Source organism: Cottoperca gobio, chromosome 14 (genome assembly GCF_900634415.1).
Source record: "Cottoperca gobio chromosome 14, fCotGob3.1, whole genome shotgun sequence".
NCBI lineage: Eukaryota > Metazoa > Chordata > Actinopteri > Perciformes > Bovichtidae > Cottoperca > Cottoperca gobio.
The window spans coordinates 6,119,748-6,136,369 of NC_041368.1; the positions used below are offsets into that span (position 1 = coordinate 6,119,748).

The 16,622-nt window shown below is 39.5% G+C and overlaps 1 protein-coding gene across 3 annotated transcripts in view; it reads left to right on the forward strand.

Annotated features, from left to right (window-relative positions):
- The window catches only part of tspoap1 (TSPO associated protein 1), a 66,884-nt gene that overhangs the window by 26,587 nt on the left and 23,675 nt on the right, over positions 1 to 16,622 (forward strand). For all 3 annotated transcript variants that reach the window (XM_029447730.1, XM_029447731.1, XM_029447732.1), the window contains 9 exons: positions 1,522 to 1,698; positions 3,263 to 3,466; positions 11,370 to 11,537; positions 13,378 to 13,461; positions 14,101 to 14,190; positions 14,495 to 14,617; positions 14,693 to 14,797; positions 15,035 to 15,085; positions 16,079 to 16,099. In XM_029447730.1, coding sequence (XP_029303590.1) covers positions 1,522 to 1,698; positions 3,263 to 3,466; positions 11,370 to 11,537; positions 13,378 to 13,461; positions 14,101 to 14,190; positions 14,495 to 14,617; positions 14,693 to 14,797; positions 15,035 to 15,085; positions 16,079 to 16,099 — 1,023 coding nt within the window. The remainder of the gene's footprint in view (positions 1 to 1,521; positions 1,699 to 3,262; positions 3,467 to 11,369; positions 11,538 to 13,377; positions 13,462 to 14,100; positions 14,191 to 14,494; positions 14,618 to 14,692; positions 14,798 to 15,034; positions 15,086 to 16,078; positions 16,100 to 16,622) is intronic.

Sequence of the window (16,622 nt, forward strand, 5' to 3'; positions counted from 1 at the left end):
AGATAAAAGATTATTTATTTTGCATTTAGATAATAAAAAGTAAAATTTTCCGTATATGCCAATAGTAATGCTAGTCGTTTTATTTATTCTCGACATTTCAACTTTGTTGAACTGCAAAAATGAAAAGTAAATCTCCCTTCTAATGTTTTTTATAAGCCTGGCACAAACACTGAAAGTTTGACTTTATTCCCGAAATGCAGAATTTAAATAAATCATGCTCCTTATTTGCATAGCCCTAATACTCTTTGGTAAATATCTCTACAAAAGAGATGCTGCAAAAAAGATTACATGTAGCAAACTAAAGATCAACCACAGTTTGGGTGAAAAACATTTACATTCCTCATGAAACAATTGAGTGCAAGATTCTGGCAAGTAAAAAGTATCTTTCCACAACTCACAAATTAGTGGATGATCGTAAAGAAATCATGTGCACACCTATAAAAGCATGAAGCAGCATTTGAAGCAGGCTTTTGCCGTAACAGATGAAGAGTCCTAAAGGGGGAAAGATCCTCCAGTCTCTTCTGAAGAGTTAAGAATACAGTATTCTTTGCAAAAATTAAAGAACCAGCTTACGCTATCCTGGCCGCTACTGTCACCGGCTGCTGTGTGTTCTCAGTGCACCTGTTCACCAGACTGTGGGGGGACCTTTGCCCTCCCCCCTCACCTCCTGCTGCTCACTGAAGGGCACCGCAATGTAGCTCTGATACATCTATTCTACACCAACAACAAGTTTATTATATTTAGAATATTTTCACCACATTACCTTGCTGTCAGACAAAAAGGGAAGGGAAGCCGTTATCTTTGCTCTCTTCAAAGCCACCAGACTCCATTAACAAAAACATTTTAACTCGCAGAACACGGGAGTTGCTGGTCTACAAGTTACCATTTCAGGGTCTGGTGGTTTTGAAGAGCGCATAGATAACGGCTTCAGTTCCCCATAAGGAAAGGGCTGTCTGACAGCAAGGTAATGTGGAGAAAATATTCTTAATTTAGCGTACATTTAAACTCATATTGCCCCCGTCCACAGCAGTAGAGCTTAGCTTCCGGACTAGTACTCCTGTCTGCTTCTCCGCCATATACTGCACTTTGGATAAGTACCTCACAAAACCCCACTATAAAATCCAAACTATTCCTTTAAAATACTGTTAAAGGAATAATATTTGTTGCTTGTAGCCAAAGTGAGAGCCATACATTCCTGACAAACACTGAAAGCTCAGTAGCTGGACAGCAATATCTGATATAGTGATTTTCTAGCTGATCTTTCACTACTATACTCACTGTCTTCAGCAGGACAGTACTGGTAACTCTGCTTTCCCTGCACCACCTGCCAATACCAGACATCTACAGCAATCTTTCCTGCAAACCACCACGAGACTTTATATTGTTAAAAGAGCTTGGTTCTTGTAAAAGTTTAAAGATATTCACATGAATCCAAGTCATTTCAAAAGTGTAAAACTGTCTTTCTCTATGAAATCCTTTCTGGTGTTCAATAATAAATATTTCCTTCTTGCCCTTGATCAGGTGAATTCCCCGTCACTGATGAGACCCGGGTCAGTGGAGCAGTACAAGAGGGCGTTTGCCCGTCAGAGAGCTCGGGACCTTGCCCAGCACGCCGATGCTCTGCTGTCTAAAGACAAAGAGATCGCTGCCCTACAGCACGAGTGCAGAGAGCTGGAGGCTCGGCTCGGCACCACCAAGGTATTCATCACAACTCTTCACTGACCAGTTTGAAGTGTGGACACTGATTTGGACATGGGCTCATAATAAAGACAGATGTTGTTCTCTTTTATGTGAAGCACTTTGGGCGACATGTTTCTATGAAAGGTGCTATATAAATACAGAGGTGGGATGTAACTAAGTACATTCTCTCATGTACTGTACTTAAGTACAATTATAAGGTACTTGTACTTTAATTGAGTCTTTTGTTTTTCATTCAGTGATTACCCCATATTGGACTATATGGTGATAGTGAATGCGGCTCTTTATAAATTTGTTTTACATCATACCATATCTTTATCATATGTTTTACATTTGTATGTTTAGTTTGTTTACGTAGCTTTCTTACTGTATCTGAATATATGTATAAGGGAAGAGGTCATTTTAAACCATGGGATTCTATTACAGTCCAATGAGGAGCATCATTCGTTGAAAAATAGAACACAATGGTTCTCAGCTGTACAGCCAGTAACACCACATTATATTTGGACATTTTAAACCCCCTCGATCAAATGGTAAATACAATAAAGACAAACGAAGTCTTGCCCTCCTATTGTTCCATACAAATCTCACAATTTCTTCTGAAGTTTTGAGAACAGATCTAATGGGGGTGGCAGGGGATACTTTTAACAGTTTAAGTACATTTTCTTGATTATTCTTACACACTTTTACTTAAGTAACATCTTGCAGGACTTTTACTTGTGACAGAGAGAGCATTTTTACAATGTAGTTTTAGTACTTTTACTTAAGTAAAGAATCTGAAAACTTCCTCCACCACTTTATAAATAAATGAAGTTGAGTTCAATTTAAGGTAATTTATCATTGATCTCTCAAGTTTCTGCCCCAGTGTCCCATCAACACTATCACCATCACCATCATCATCATCATCATCATCATCATCCCTGCCACAAGCTCGCTCTCTGCTGGACAACACTGGTACTACTCATCCTAACTCCCTCTTAAGCCCGTATTACAAAGGCTGCGTCACTGCTGATGACTAGATGAGCAGGAATAGGCTGCCTTTCTAAGTGCCTGTTTTTAATTACTGCTCCATTGACTTAAGAGCTCATTCTCCTGAATGTGAAAATCTGTTGCCTTTCATAATGCAGGGTCTTCCAGGGTGAGCTGTCTAATGATCTAGTGAGAGTGTCTGTGCTGGATCCCAGTGATCTCACCATGTGACGGGGAGGGAGGGTGAAGTGGTCTTCACAACTTGAGTGGGAACATTTCTATATGAAGTCCAAATGAGAGGATGTCCATGACCCAGAATCACTTTTACTGCATCTTTTTGTTTTTAGCTATGCAGTGCCCCCTCTGACTGTTATATGTACTACTGTTTACATCCATTATATTTATTTCTAAATGTATTCATCTACCAAACACAATATATATATATATATATATATATATATATATATATATATATATATATATATATATCTATATCTATATCTATATATATATATATCCTGGGGGTAAGACTTCATGACGTTACTGTCTTAAGGTGGTCATTGATGCATGTGTGTGTGTGTGTGTGTCTGTGTAGGGCTCCCCTGGTCCATCTGGCAGAGTGGAATTTGAGAGGCTTCTCAGGGAGTCTCAGAGGGAGGTGCTGCGGCTCCAGAGGCAGCTGTCGGTCACATCATCCGGACATCAGCACGACCATAGTCTCGACTCCAGCGGCCCAGGGAAGTGTGGGGAAATCCAGGAGGAGGATGAGGAGCAGGGGGAGGAGGAAGAAGAAGAAAAGGTAAAGTCACCCATCAGAGCACATAACGGCTCTACACTGACCCCTGTTGGTCCTCATTTATTTTTAGCTTGTCTATGCACACTAAATCTGGTGACATCGATAGAATAGAAAAATAATTTCTCTGTAGAAATCCTGACGGTCCTTTCACACATAACAGTCTTCAAAATAGAGAAGAATAAAAATCTATATTATAAATAAAATATAAGAATAAAAAAAAGATTTGCTGTGACCTATTAAAAAGTTGAAATATTGCACATTTGCTGAGTTATATTTATATGTACAATAGTAATAAATAAATACGTATGAAGGTGCAGAGTTCTATATATATATATATATATATATATATATATATATATATATATATATATATATATATATATATATATATATATATATATATATATATATATATATATATATATATGCAAAAGTAGGAATGTAACTGTATGTATTGTAAAATAGCTAAGAAAATTCTATCATAGTTGCTGTGTAGTGGGGATCTTTTTAATTTTTTTATAAACAAGACCAAAATAATGCATAATCTAAGTCAATGTAAATTTGAAAGAAAAAAATTAATCATTCATTTTATTAGAAGTTAATTATGTGATAATAAACGAACACACACCAGGTCATGTTTGTACTCCTACAGTAGGAGCGTTGCTGGTGTTTGTACTACATTATAGTTTAGATTATATGTTGTTCGTGTAAAATACAGCCCACTGAGTATTTCTAAAACCTACTGTACGTTTATGTTGGCATGGATGCTGTTTCGCAATGTTATGTAATGGCTTGTTGTTGGACCCGATACTAATCTGCCACAAGCCATAATGAGATGATTCCCTGCCTTGAACTTGGGCCTGATCAAAGATACAAAAGTCACACACTCTGATCGTCTCTGCAATTAAAACTGATCTCCTCTCTTTTCACTTCTTAGAAACAGTAATTCACTGGTGAAGTGATGCGCAGATACTGTATATCAGTCTCAAAGTTGAAAATGCACATATTCTTTATCTTAAATATATAATCATGTTACATAATGCAGAAAGGACATTATTTGTAATTGTGAAATATAGGTGGCCATAGCATTGAACATCTGTAACAGGGGAACATTTATTTTTAATGATTTGAAAAGATGCAATTTCTGTATGATGGCAGTGGAGAATATATGTATATATTCTCCACTGCCTGTGAAGTAGAGTAAATTATCTGCCTGTGAAGCTCAAATGAGAATGCCGTTAGTGGTAATCTCTCCGTTTGTGGGACGCACACACGCACTCCCAGAGGCACGCGCACACCCAGAAAGGGGCCATGTTGTGTGAACTCTAATCCCCTCTAACAACAGAATGGTACAGTCCAGTAATCCGCTCTCTGTTGCTGTGGCAGCGGTGAGAGGGTTTTGGGTGGTAGGTAAGACTCCAACCGCACTAAAGACTTTTCTATCTCGCCCTGCTCTGGATAACTAGCAGGCCAAGGGAAGCCTTGACGTTGCCACAGATCACACGAAAGGGGTAGGTCATCTTCTGAGTTTTGTCGTCTCCTTGTGTCGGTCTCAGTGTCCGCTGTAGTTCTCCTTCAATAACCTCATATGTGTCTGCTTGGACGTGAGCCTGAAGCCGTGCAGGACTCAAAGTTTAGACTTAACACTGAAAACTAATCAGTGTCATGACGAATCTGCAGTGTGAGAGAATTGGCTCAAGCTAGCGAGCGTTGCATTTGTGCTTTATATTAAAATCACCAGCTTATTGTGAAAGATTATTAATATTTTATGTGAGTATAACAATATGACTTGCAGCTAAGGGGATTTTTCTTTTTGGTCTCATAGCTGTCGTATTTTAATATTCATTTCAGTAAATCCTGGGCTAAATCTCGGCCATGTCTGTGATGGAATGCCACTTTCTTACAAATGAGAAACACAGGACATGCATGAGGCCTAGTCAAGGGCAGCCTGTCAGAAACACGGTTTTATAACGGTCATATTTTGGAGCTTCCAGATGTAGAATTTAGACGGGCTGACTTAGTGACAGGGTGGTAGAGCGTTTCATTGGTGGACATCGATATGCTCCGTATTAAAAAGAAAATCAACGGCCAGGCCAATCCATTAAGGTGCTTTTAAAAGAAGTGATCCAGTTACCCGTTTCAGTAGTCTGCAGGGATTACACCAATGTGCTTATGGCATTCAGGGCCTGCTGAATGGGATCTGACCCTGCTTTAGTACGCATGGGCCCAAGGTGCACTTGATCCTTTAGTAAATGGACCACATCAGTGTGAGGTGTACACAATGGAACATCACTGTGATGCAGAGGCGAGCCTCTAATGCAGGATCTGATCTACAGCGACATTCAGAGGCGCCTGCTGCTGAGGGTAGACTTCAGACATGGCTGTATCCTTCATCAGGTCATTTATTGATATTGCTTTAGATGGCTTTACCCATCCGCAAGATTTGAGTATTTACTTTATTCATTTTATAATTATTATGTTTTTGTGCATGCATTGTTAATTGTTTTTAGTTCACCCCTTACTGTGACTGAGAAACCAACTTTTTGCAAAGTTCATCACGTCAGATTAAACATGTGCATTTGCAAAGAGCACAGGAGTAGAGAGACGGAGTCAGGTGTTTCTGTACTTTTCAAAGTTTATAGACGTGCTCGTCTTCCTTGTTGATACATCAGGACGTATTGTTCTGTCTGTCGTGACCAAATCCAGCCAAAATACACACCAAAGCATGTTTCCTCCACCAGGTAGTGTGTGCAATTTAACTGAGCATCTACACTGAGAGAAACCAGCGAGGAAAACACTGGATTCTCCAAACTCAGCAAAAACAGCTTCACCTGCAACACGAGTGTTTGATGAAGGCCCATATTAAAGGTGTGACTGAAGTAATGTCAGGGGGTGTCTTTCACAGAGAGGGGGCCTTCCAACCTTAGCGTGCAGCTCACAATGATCAGTATTATAATTATCACTAGTAATACATATTAAGGCAGAGTTTTTTTATTATTAATTTGACTGACAATACATGTAGGCATTGTTAGATTTAAATAAAGTGCAACCAGTGCAATGTATATAGGACTTCTAGCCGTAGCTCATTGGCTGACCTTGTCCCTGGTTAGGCTTTTAAGAAATAAATAAAACTCATAATACAATATACATTACATTAATTTGACATACTTTGCATATGTGTGCAAATGATCCATTTACATACATTTATACTCTATGAAAGCCTGACGTAGAACTCCGTGCTTGAATCCAAAGCAAACCGGTATATGCACGTAAAATGTTAAAGCTCATATGCGCTCCTTAAAATCCCAAACATTTCATAAAATAAAAGTACATGCATAAAGTTATATTTACCAATAAATGAGTGCCACTTCAGGTGTTACCAATCACAATCCTTTATTTCAATAAAGCACGTTTGCATGCCAAGAAACAATATATTTAGATCTTATTTTAGCATCCTAGCTCCTCATTTAGCATTCATTTGTAGACTATTAATGTGTGTTAGCTGTAATTGACAATATAGTCATTGCCGTGTCAGATAAAGATGGACCCAGCACATTTTCCCTCAGAGCTGCAAGCAGCTTTAACCAGCATACCTTTGTCATCGATGATTTCATTTGACTCCAGTGGCTTCAGCAACAATGTGGACTGTGTCTGCAGAGTGTGTTTGAACGCCCCGTGCTGCAGAAGTGGCATTAATAATACTTTAATACTTGTGTAAAATGAAGAAAACATTCTCGCATGACATTTTCACAAACCTCTCAATGTGAGGTATTCATCACACTTTGAATTCAGTGGATTTTCATAATTAGCTTTTGAAAGCTGGAACTGATGTTTTAGATTTGAAGCTAACCATGATTGAATCTCACCAGTTACTCAACACATGCTATTGACTGGTTGGTTGATATATTCATATTTAATGAAAGACCAATAGGACACAATAAGTCAACAAATGAATGTACAGTTTAACTATAACGTAACATCTTTGGATGGCTTTATGAGATAGTTTAAGAGCAGGAACCAGCTTTACACTTATTTTAAGAAGAAATGACTGCTGTCTGTATACAATCCTCAAACCATGTTCCCTTAAAGGACCATGTTTTATTATAGTTGTTCAGAGGTCATTCAGCTTTATATTAATGCAACTATTACTTATCATTTGTAATAGATGGTCATTCATTTTTTAAACACAGATTGACTGTTTGTAACTAGTTTAGGTACAAAATATAAAGGATGATTATTAAAAGAATCTTGAATTGATAAAAGTAATTAAAGGTAATCAGCATTTCTTGGTGGTAGGATTGAAACAGCTGGTGAATCCTTCCTTCACTGGTCCAAGCGAATGACAAAGAAATAATTTGTAATGGGTTTTTCAGGATACATTTAATATTTATCTTCTTAATTAAGAGTCGCTGCTGCTCAATATGGATAAGAATGAGTAGAATTTTAATTGAGAATTAATTAAAAAGAGTCAACCCAAAATCCTATTAAAACCATCTGAACACCTGTTTATGTTCTATTCTACGGCACTACTGCAACATGACGTGAATGTAGGCTCTATAAAGTGGGTACAGGAACGCCACATGGGCCCATAGCTAACCCATGTTTGTACTCCTTCAACACCTGACCTGTCAGATCATGTTTTGTAAACTATGCTATAACATTAAATTCAAAAATATTCATTTGCTAATAGTTGAGCAACAACACAGTGAGCGTCTAAGTTTTGATTTTGTTCCTAAATATAATGTAATGTCGCTGCTGTCAATGCATTACTGTTTTTGCTAAAATAAATGGTTAAGTATGCTATTTGAATTTGTTGGCGCACCAACATTTAACCGATCATTTCTCATAAATGTTCCACTAATTCACGTCAGTGTGTCACAACCTTTGAAATTATACATGAAATCCTAAGCCCTTGTCTAATGCGCTCTATGATAGTCCCTTTATTCCTCATAACATTGTATAAATTATGCATTATATAATATTTCCCGTCTGTGCTCATCCGTCAAAACCATGTCAGCATTATATCACGCGTCGCCTGAACCCGGATCATATTTGCCTATAACTGAAGCTAACGTTCCCTTTACAAAAACAATTGCTCATTTTATGGGTGTTCCCCTGCAGACTGATAGCAATGTATGTCATACTGTTTGAAATATGTCGTTACTGTGTATGAAATGATGTCACGGTATGAAAAGTTTAGATTTTCCTTAACTTCACCTGTGATAGAAGAAGTTAAATTGAATCAACTTTACTTAATGCAAAGGCGTTAGAAAGAGCTGCGAAAAGTAGGACAATAATAACTTAAAAGGATGGGGTTTGTTCAAATTTGCTCAGGGATTTTACCTTGGCCACCACTTATGTGTCACTCCCATTTTGGCACATGACTGCCAGATTATAGCAGCATACTCCACACACTTAAGACAGTGGGTGTGAAGTGCTACAACCTAATTAAGAATCACAAGAAGACAGGTTTAACCATGACTGACTGAATACAAAGGTGGGCATCTTGCCAGGGTTCTTGGATCACCTGGCATGTATGATGGATGTGACGGGACCTGAAATGACCACCAAAAGGAATTAGGAACAGAAAAGTCAGCAGTGTTTGTTTAAAGCCCTCATTGCTGCGTTTTGTACAGGAGCCAATGGAATTAGTGCCTCCTGCTGGCCTTTCGTCACCACTACTAACACCATCTGTTCTCCTAGCCAAAAGATAAACCGGGGACAGCCTCGCTTAACGTCACAGACATGACACTGATGTTGGTGCTAAACAGTCACAGTGGGTCATTGCATCATATTGAGATCTTCTGTAGCCGTCATGATCCTTGACCTTCAAGACAACAAACCTTCACCCTCCCTGATGCTTCACATGCAGCATTTAACAGAGCTTCAACATGGTGGACACAGAACACGTGCAGCATGTATCTATTCTATCTAGTATGATATCTTACCAACCAGGACCCAATACTAACTTTTTAAAGCGGTTGCCGGGCTAGCAACCAGGCATCGGCTTTTGGTGGCCGACACTGAAAATATGGTTTCCATTTTTAGTCTCCTTTAATGCAGTGATGTCAGCTTAATAATATAAATGTGACATAAAAGACCAAAAGCTCCATTACAGTAAGCAAACACAATTCTTTGTAGTTTGTGTTTTGTCTTATACCTTTACAGAATTTGAATCTTAAATGTTATCAGTTAACGTGTCAATTCCTGATATAAGAAATGGCAGTACTGCAGCTGTCTTCGTGTTCTTCACAGATCATTCAAACATGACTCCAGCAGCTCACCGGTTGCTTGTTCTTCTTTTCTGTCCCAAATTGTGGTCGATATTAAAATATCACCAAGGCTACAGAGATTTAACATGAATTGATTTTGTTCTGCGGTTTGCTGTCGATACTTTATGTTAAAAAGTCTTTATAAATGTTATTATCAGAAGTCTTGTTTCAGTTCCTTCTCTCCAATGGGACTGCACATCTCTCCTAACCTTCAGCCTCCACGTCTCTACTCCCAACATGATGCGTTCATGGTTTCAAGGGTGGATTGGTTGGTAGCTGTATCACACAGTCGACTGTGTGAAGGAGCAATACTTAAGTTCTAAGAATAGGGAAATGTAAAAAGATAACTGTGGTTGGAGAGGATCCCTCAATGTCCAGGTGCGTTTCTCTATTGACTTGTTCAGGACAGTGTCATCGCACTAAACACTCTAACAGAGCGACTTTCAACTGAATTTGTTATTTTTTTCTAAAATATTACAGATGCAATGCTACCAGATCTTAGAGATGCAAAATAAGTTGTGTTACATTTGCTAGATTTTAATTGTTTTATATGTTAAAACCCTACAAATGACCATCTGAAGTAAACTTCGACAGATCAGAAGGAACAAATGAGTATTATACATACAAAGTGTATCTTTTTGCTAATGTTGTAGTTGATCTGGAACAGTATGTTTTAATGCAGTTATGCAATGCAATTCTTTTTGGACGGGGGTTATGTGACTGGTTGAACTTTACCCCTATGTATAAATTGTCAGTACTTCTGAGTCCCTCCATGCTGTGTCCGGACAGAGAAATCATTTCTTTTACAAGTGTAAACTGCCTGAAGTCTGCACCGATATGTGTGTATATATGTGTGTGTGTATGTATATATATATATATATATATATATATATATATATATATATATATATATATATATATATATATATATATATATATATATATATATAGTGACCGACAATGTGAAAGAAAGGAGAGTGTAAAGGAAGCACGTGGCACAGCGCCTCTGATCCTGTTATTGGGTCATGGCTTTGGCTGCACTAGCACAGTTCTACTTTGAGCATAAGTAGGTTTGCTCCAAAATTAGAAATTGATTCCTGACTCTTAACCCTTAACCAAAGTCAGCCAATGGCCTCCACCTGGATCCAAGTTAGACAAATCATACCATTTATGAAAATAAATAGCAAAATAAAGCATTCTACTGTGAAATTGCACTGCAGCCTAATTAGAAAGAACAGGCTTTCCTGGTAATGGGTTTTGATCTTGTTGCAGGCTAGAGGGATTCCCCCCCCCGGATTATTCTTTGATTATGGTTGGACCACTGGGAAGGAGGCTTGCTGTTAATCCCTCACTCACTGTGGGGGGTTTAACGTTTAGTGTTACTTTACAATATAACAATCCAGGCTGTTGCCATACACTTTCCGTAGTTATACCCACGAAAAGTCATGCACTTTAACTCTTATATCACCCACGTGATTCATTCGTATGTGTGTGACCCACGCAATGGTGAGCCAGGATAGACGACGTAGTATAAAGAGTAGGGAGGTGTTCGTGTCCCGTGGGAAAGCAGAAGTCAACGTTTACTTGTCACATAAATGACGTACTGACTGGATGATTGCCTCTGTCCCCGTCAGGTTGTAGGAGAGACCCCGTGTGTGGTATTAGATGAAGCTCCATCCAGGTGTGAGAAGACTCCCGGAGAGGAGGAGGAGTCGGGGCTGCGAGTAACCCCCCAACCGGGCCTTAGCCCGACCCCCTCCCATCAGGAGGAGCACACAGAGGAGCAGCACCTACAGTTTCTGGTGAGAGCATCTCGTACTATACTCAAATGATGTTGCAATAGAATGCACCAATTATGACTGTTTCCTGTTCTGAAGTTCAAGGGTTAGTAATGCACAGGGTAACTAAATGTCCCCAAAGGCTTTCAAATCAATGTTTGTGAGAGTCCGACACTCCTCTTAGCAGCAATAACTGCAGGAGTCTTGCTCTCCACTTTGCATGTGATACTGAAGCTTGAATTCAGTTCTCCCGTCAGCTCTGCCTGAGCTGACGGGAGCTGAAGGGAAACTACGGTCAGCTTTGTTATGTAACGCTGGGATTATTTTGATCTTGTCCCCTGGAAACCAAAGAATAGCACATTGCCCTTGCTGATTCCACAAGTGGGTCTCGTGGCTTAAATAGAACATGTTCCCTCTCAGCTCTGTGTTTACTTTCTTTGTCAGGATGGAAAATGTCGCCTCACCCTTTACTGAGCCGAGCAGTCATATCTGCTCTCACTGATGTGTCCGTAGCATTAAAGCTATAGTTAATGTCATTCTCTCCAAAGTTATTTACATGGTTTGCTCAACTGCATCATTTCTGCACACACTGCTTTCTTGTTTTATTTAATTATGAAGGGAATGAGTGAGTGTATAATTTAGGTTAGTTAGTGTTATGCTCTGCATCGTTACATTAGTACGCAGTCTGGCTGCACGAGGAGTAACGTGGCTTATTTGAGTTTCTTTTTGTTTTTGTTTAACAAGGAACATTAAATTATCTTTGTGTTGTTAAACATAGTATAAGTGCACGGTGAAGACAGAGGTTTCCTTCTCTGCTAAACAGAGTTTAGGTCCTGCATTAGAAAACTGTTCAAACAACCACAGAGCTACTGGAACAATGGACAAGCCTGAGGGGGAAGAAAACACTGAATTTGTCAAAAGGAGAAGCCTATTAAGTCTGAATGATTGTTCAATTGTAGAGACAAATACATAATACAGACAGAAAATTGTAAGTAACAGGAAAACGGATCTCTGATTCAATACTCACAGTAAATAATCTGCTCACAATTCATCCAAATCGATTATTTTACACAAACTTCCTGCAGCTATTGCGTTCACTATTTGGGTTAAATTAAGAGTTTATCAGTTGTTCTGCACAGTTATGGTTGTGCATTGTATAAAATATGAAATATCCTTAAAATATTTCACTTAGTCAGCGGTCCTCAGTCAGGGGTCCCTTTAGGAGAACGCTGCTCTGCACCATCTGGCCAACGATTTATTTCATGGGGAGCCACAAGAAATGAACAGTTCAGTGAGAAGTGTTTGTTGATTGTGAAACCGTCGTGGTAGTTTAGCTTCAAAGCCCTGATTTGACTCTACAGCAGCTTGATAAACGTTATTCAGGCTTTTAAAGCTGCGGCTGATACACAATCAAGCAAATCAGAGCACAGAGTCCAGTGTAATTATCATTATTGTCTTGCTGTGCCATCACTGGTACAGTATCTCTTCAGTCAGCTGCTGGTGGTCTGCAATTAGCCCGTCTGTCCTGTTGCCTCCCCCACACAATCCCAGCGGTAATACTTGATTGAGGTCCTGTAGCCATGCTGAAATAAGCTGATTTCTCCTATGCTGGTCCTGCATGTAAGCTGCATTTAGAATAATTAAAGGATGCTAAGCTTTGTAATACCTCATTGCTATCGTGTCAGAGGTCAATATGGAAACTAAAGCCAATGTGTATTCTGCAAAATGTAAATACAAATAATTAATTACATTACATGTTGTTTTTGGCTTTGCTCTTATTCAGTGTATAAGTTAAAGTTAAAGGGCCATATTCTAATTAAAAAATAAGGATTCAATGCAACTCTCTGCTTTGTTGTTGGTGCAGGAAAGTGAGCTGAGCAAGAAGAGAAAAGAATGTGAAAACTTTGAGCATGAAGTAAAGAAGCGACAGAAGAGATGTCTGGATTTGGTGAGAAATGTTCTTGTTCTTTACCCTTATGTAGCGCTGTACACTTCCACCGAGGTTTTTGAATGAAGCTTCAAATGTCTGTCTTTATATTTTATGATGTCATCATCCAAAAAGAAATGGGGGAGGAAAAAGAAGAGATTTCTTTTTGTTATTGTGGTTATATAAATGTCATTTATGGTGTTATTAGATTGCTGCTAGACCGCCCCGTTAATACTGGTGCCTCCCTCCCTTTGTGAGGGACAAGCAGGAGAACTAACAGCTTTTTCACCGCAGTGCAAATGTTTTTGAAAGCTAAACGCCAACAGATATTTGATAAAAACAAGGGAAACGATTACTTCTCTCTTTATTCACTAAACGTTGACTTTTGGAAATGTTTGGATCACAACAGTCTGAAACAATCCTACACAGCCACCGGAATCTAATTCTACAAATAGTATAATACTAATAATATTAGTGTAGCTTAATATTTTGCTGCAGAAATACTGGGTTCAAACATAATGAAGAGACATGACATTTCTTTTTTTTTTTAATAATGTCAACGGTATGAATCAAGCTTTGAACTATTTGGCGCAGCCCTACCGGAGTGGACGTAAGGATGACTTGGCTTTATCTGAACTTTGTCTTGTGGTTTGGTAACAGGAGAGCCAGCTTGAGGATGAGCGAGGCAAAAATGAGCGACTAAAGGAGGAGGCAGATCTCCTCAGGAGGAAGGCGCAGCTGCTCGACCAGGTCAGTGTCTGCCGGCCCCGTCGAGCTCTTTGCTTTTCTTTAAAGTGGCTCTGAATTTCAAAGTTTTGGCCATCAGAGCTGTTTGTCGTGATAATATTTTACTCACCAACTCAATGCTGAGATCTTGTGATGCAGTGACATCACTAGAAAGGAGGTCAAGCAACACAAGTGTTGTGACAATCAAAGAGACTGTAAACAACTCTTCAGCCTCATGTAGCTTGAGAGTAAAATCTCAAAGTAACCAAGAGCAACATAATGAAATCCTTCTAATATAATTCTCCTTTCTGCTGCTGCTGTTTGTCAGACTCGGGCTGAGAATGAGGAGCTGAGGGAAGATCTCTCTGAAGTGACCGCTCAACACAATTCAGTTCTCGAGGAGAACCAGAGACTCCGTGCCAAACTGGAGGACCTAGAGCAGGTCCTAAAGGTACTGCTGGGCTCACTTAGTCTTTACTCCCTTACTGGAAAAGAATGGCCTTCTGATGTTTTTCTTTCTGAACAGCATATGCGAGAGGTCGCCGAGCGAAGGCAGCAGCTGGAATTGGAACATGAGCAGGCACTGGCTATCCTTAAGTTCAAACAGGATGAAATCAAACGGTTACAGCGGGTAAGAAGCACAGCCTCTTGTACACTTTACATATTTCACTAATGTCTCTCTTGCTAAAATGAAACCCTCAGGCTGCTTTCAGCCGCATTATGAGGGATAGGCGGCTTCATCCAGCAGGAGGCACCCTTTGGGCACCAATAAAACATTGAGTTTGTCAATGGAGCTCGCTGTGTTGTAAATGTTATGAGCAAACAACCAACATTACTAAGACTTTAATGACTTTTCTTTTATCCTCAGGCTCAGTTATATGCCAAGAGGGAGCATGAAGGAGTGGTTCAGATGCTGGAGGTGAGTTTGTGTTGCACCACTGGGACTAGCAAAGATATTATCTCTATACTGCTTATATAAGCCCTGAGTTGCTTACTGAACAACAATCTAAGGTGCTAGTGTTTCTTACAGTCAAGAGTGGAACTTTATTCACTCAGCCCCGATATTAGAGACTTCCTCACTGGTTCTCTCATACACTAGTGAATTTCCGACTGACGAGATAATCAACTATTTGATAATTTCCCTGTGTTTAGTAGACACAATACATGCCATTGCCACTGTAGCAGCACGGACATGCAGCACAATATGCTCTTTATTCTTATCTAAACACCTGGCGGAGAAGCTGTTGCAGAAAATACTCATATTTTTGTTGCACTCATGGGCCTGGAAAACCGTTAGAACAGATGGCTGCTCCGTTGCTATGTGGCGCTGATGCTCTGTGTGAGTGTGACACATTTTGAATTCAAAATGAAAGCAGACATTCGATGACAGCGGAAGTCCCCGTTTTTCTGATTGGCTGCTGATTTTGAATAATGATCCTTCCGATCCTCAAAAAGTCCTCCACAGTTGATTACTAAATCCAGTCTGCTGTCTGGGCTCTGTTCTTCACACTGTGCTTGTTGCTAAATGAAGTGTGTATTTTATTTTAGGAGTTGACTCAGCTTGTGTTGCAGAGGGAGCTGGTAGAGTATAGTTACTCTGTGTTTGGTTTTTTTTAAATGCTTGTTTGCTTCCTCTTGCTAAGATTCTCTCACTTTCTGACTCTGAACTCAAAGCATCACAGGAGAAAGTCTCGTTCCCTCTCGAGAGCTCGTTGTAAACACGCTGCCTTTTGTAAAATTACACAGAATATTTGTGTTAATTCAAAAGGCGTTGGCTGCTGAGGGCCAAGATACATTCTAGTGATACAGGATCTTCTGCTGCGTTTCTACTTTTGAAATATGTTTTCTGTTTCTCAGATTCCCGCATGTTTACTTTTGTATTCCTTTGTTGTGTTCTCTTTCTGCTAACCAGAGTACACTGGACTGCATGCAGGTACTGTTCACCTTTAGCCTGCTTGACCTCCTGGGCCAAACCTTTACCTTCCTGCCACTACACCTCCCCTAACCCCCTGTAGATAGAACCTCCAAACCCCAATTACTTGTATTTGAATCCTTCAAGTTGACAGTTTTGTTCAAATACCTAAATTAAAAGCATGAGTAACAGCCCTGCAGTAATGACTGCTAAACAGTTTTCATAAATGCTTCATGTAGCCACAGAGGCCTATTTGATGCTGATGCGATCTTTTATGTTCCCAGAGTGTGTGTAAATCAGGTCATTCACATGAAGCCAGATAACAGTGTATCTGTGCAACACTTATCGCTCCCAGCAGCGTGGAGCACACTCATCATACTGCCTTGGTATTTAATCATATACGTCGAGTTTCTGTTTAACATGTTTCACCTGTGTTACCAGTACCACTTCACCTCAGTGTAGCTCGATACAAACTGACTGCAGACGAGGTTTTTTATGCGTAGGTGAGAGTTTACAGGAAATGTTATTCAGTCAGTTTCGTGCG